Source organism: Diprion similis, chromosome 14, assembly GCF_021155765.1.
Source record: "Diprion similis isolate iyDipSimi1 chromosome 14, iyDipSimi1.1, whole genome shotgun sequence".
Lineage (NCBI taxonomy): Eukaryota > Metazoa > Arthropoda > Insecta > Hymenoptera > Diprionidae > Diprion > Diprion similis.
Window position 1 is genome coordinate 2,365,001 of NC_060118.1, and position 2,298 is coordinate 2,367,298.

The following is a 2,298-nucleotide window of genomic DNA, read 5'->3' on the forward strand; positions in this document are numbered from 1 at the left end:
ATAATCCTGTAACTTAGCTGTGTCTCGCGATTGATTATCTACTGTGTCAAAGTCTCATTATATATTTATTTGTATAATATCTGATTCTAGAGCCTAAAAATGCCACGCAGTGCAACAGGAAAAAAGCGACCACCAATAAACGTAAATAACCTAAAACGTGCTATGAAAAGCGTCTTAGAGCATGGGGTTTCGGTGTCCAGTTCAGCCAAACAATATGAGATTTCGAAAACGACACTACTCCGCCACTTAGCAGTACATCGTACTAAACAAACTAGCATGTACTAAACAAACTAGCATGTTCGAATACGAATCTACCAATAAGTTGGCTGTTAAGAAGATATTTACAAACGAAGAAGAAGGAACCTTGGTCGATTATCTGAAAAAAGCTGCGACTATGCATTATGGCCTATCAAAGAACGAAACCAAAATTTTGGCCTATCAATTTGCAAAAGCAAATGGAAAACAGGTTCCTGACAACTGGGATAAAAACAAAAAAGCAGGGATAGAGTGGATGCGTGGTTTTATGAAGCGGCATCCAACTCTATCACACAGAAAGTCAGAGGCAACAAGTCTGGCCAGGGCGACCAGTTTCAACAAAGATAATGTCAGAAAATTTTTCGATAACTTAGAGAGTTGCATATCTCGCGGGAATTTCAGTCCGGATCGTATTTTCAATCTTGACGAAACTGCCAACACAACTGTACACGTGCCACCCAAGATCGTAGCAATTAAAGGACTGAAACAAGTTGGTAGTGTTACTTCTGGGGAACGTGGTGTTAACGTCACTATGATCGCTGCCATTAACGCTATTGGAAATCAAGTTCCGCCAATGCTAATTTTTCCCAGGAAAAATTTTAAGGATCACATGTTAAGAGGAGCTCCACCAGGATGTATAGGAGCTGCGAATTCATCCGGCTGGTCGACTGAAGAAATATTTGTACAATATTTAAAACATTTTATTGCACATGTAAGCCCGTCTAAGGATAATCCAACTATCCTGATTTTGGATAATCACGAGACGCACGTCTCTATTCCAGCGATTAATATAGCAAGAGCGACTGGTGTGATATTATTGACATTACCACCTCATACCTCACACAAAACACAACCGCTAGACAGGACGGTGTTTGGTCCATATAAAACATTTTACAATCAAGCTGCCAGCGAGTGGATGACATGTAATCCAGGAAAACCGATAACAATTTATGATATTGCGGCAATAATTGGAAAGTCTTATCCAAGAGCCTTCACGCCGCATAACATCGTTAAGGGATTCGAAGTCACGGGAATTTGGCCACTTAACAGGAATATTTTTCGTGAGGATGACTATTTGTCTGCTTTTGTGACGGACCGACCTGGCCCTGAATCCACTGAGGAACTGGCGCCTGTTTCTCCTAAGAATGTGTCAACTGATGAAGCAATACCGTCAACCAGCACAACTATTGGCGTATGCGTAACGCCAGAACAAATACGACCATTTCCAAAAGCAGCTCCAAGAAAGACAACCGGCCGGAGAGGAAGACAAAAAGGCAAGTCCAGAATTTTGACGGATACTCCGGAAAAAACACAAGTTGAACAACAAAAATCAAAAAAACTAATACCATTAAAGTTAACAAGTCGAGTACAGAAAAAAATTGTCGATCCAACAGATAGATGGACGAGGAAAAACAAAAGCAAGAAACAAGATGCACTTGGATGGAATAAACTAAGTCAGTGAAAAAGTATAATAAAAGAATGTAAAACGATATTATGAAAATACTTTGTGAAACAACAGTTTTGTCCAAATTTTATTAAGTTTAAATAACTAATAATTTTACGTTCGTTTATGGCAGATTAAAAGCTTTCAAGTTTATTTTTTGTCAAGCCTACCATTTCAGAGTAGTACAGTTAGCGTCATTCATTTTTTATTTTTTTGTTATAGCAGTTGTATTGTCAAACTACGAAAATTACGAGTTTTATACGTTACTATGAAAACCTTTGTGCTTTGTACTCTGTAAATACCATTTTCTTTTTCGTTATCTAGCCGACGGTTGTCGTCTGACAGGCGAAACATAACCGGTCCAAGGTACAATATGCTGTGGTCCAAGGTACAGTCCCATGTTGTACCTCGGACCATTTATTGTTTTTTCAACTATTGAGCGCAGTACAAAATTCATTATTTATAACGCATACATGTTTGAAACTCAAGACTTTAGGCTATATTCTGGCACAAATTTGATGAGGTTTTGTTCAAAGAATAAAAAGTTGTGGCGATTTGATAAATACTGGTCCAAGGTACAACACTCTCCCCTACACCGT

The 2,298-nt window shown here is 38.6% G+C and overlaps 1 protein-coding gene across 1 annotated transcript; it reads left to right on the plus strand.

Moving 5' to 3' along the window:
- The first annotated feature begins 295 nt into the window (after positions 1 to 295).
- Positions 296 to 1,837, plus strand: LOC124414423. Its single transcript, XM_046895371.1, has 2 exons — positions 296 to 1,709; positions 1,833 to 1,837. The coding sequence occupies exons 1-2, from the start codon at positions 296 to 298 to the stop codon at positions 1,835 to 1,837; spliced, it is 1,419 nt and encodes a 472-aa protein (XP_046751327.1).
- The last annotated feature ends 461 nt before the right edge of the window (positions 1,838 to 2,298 follow it).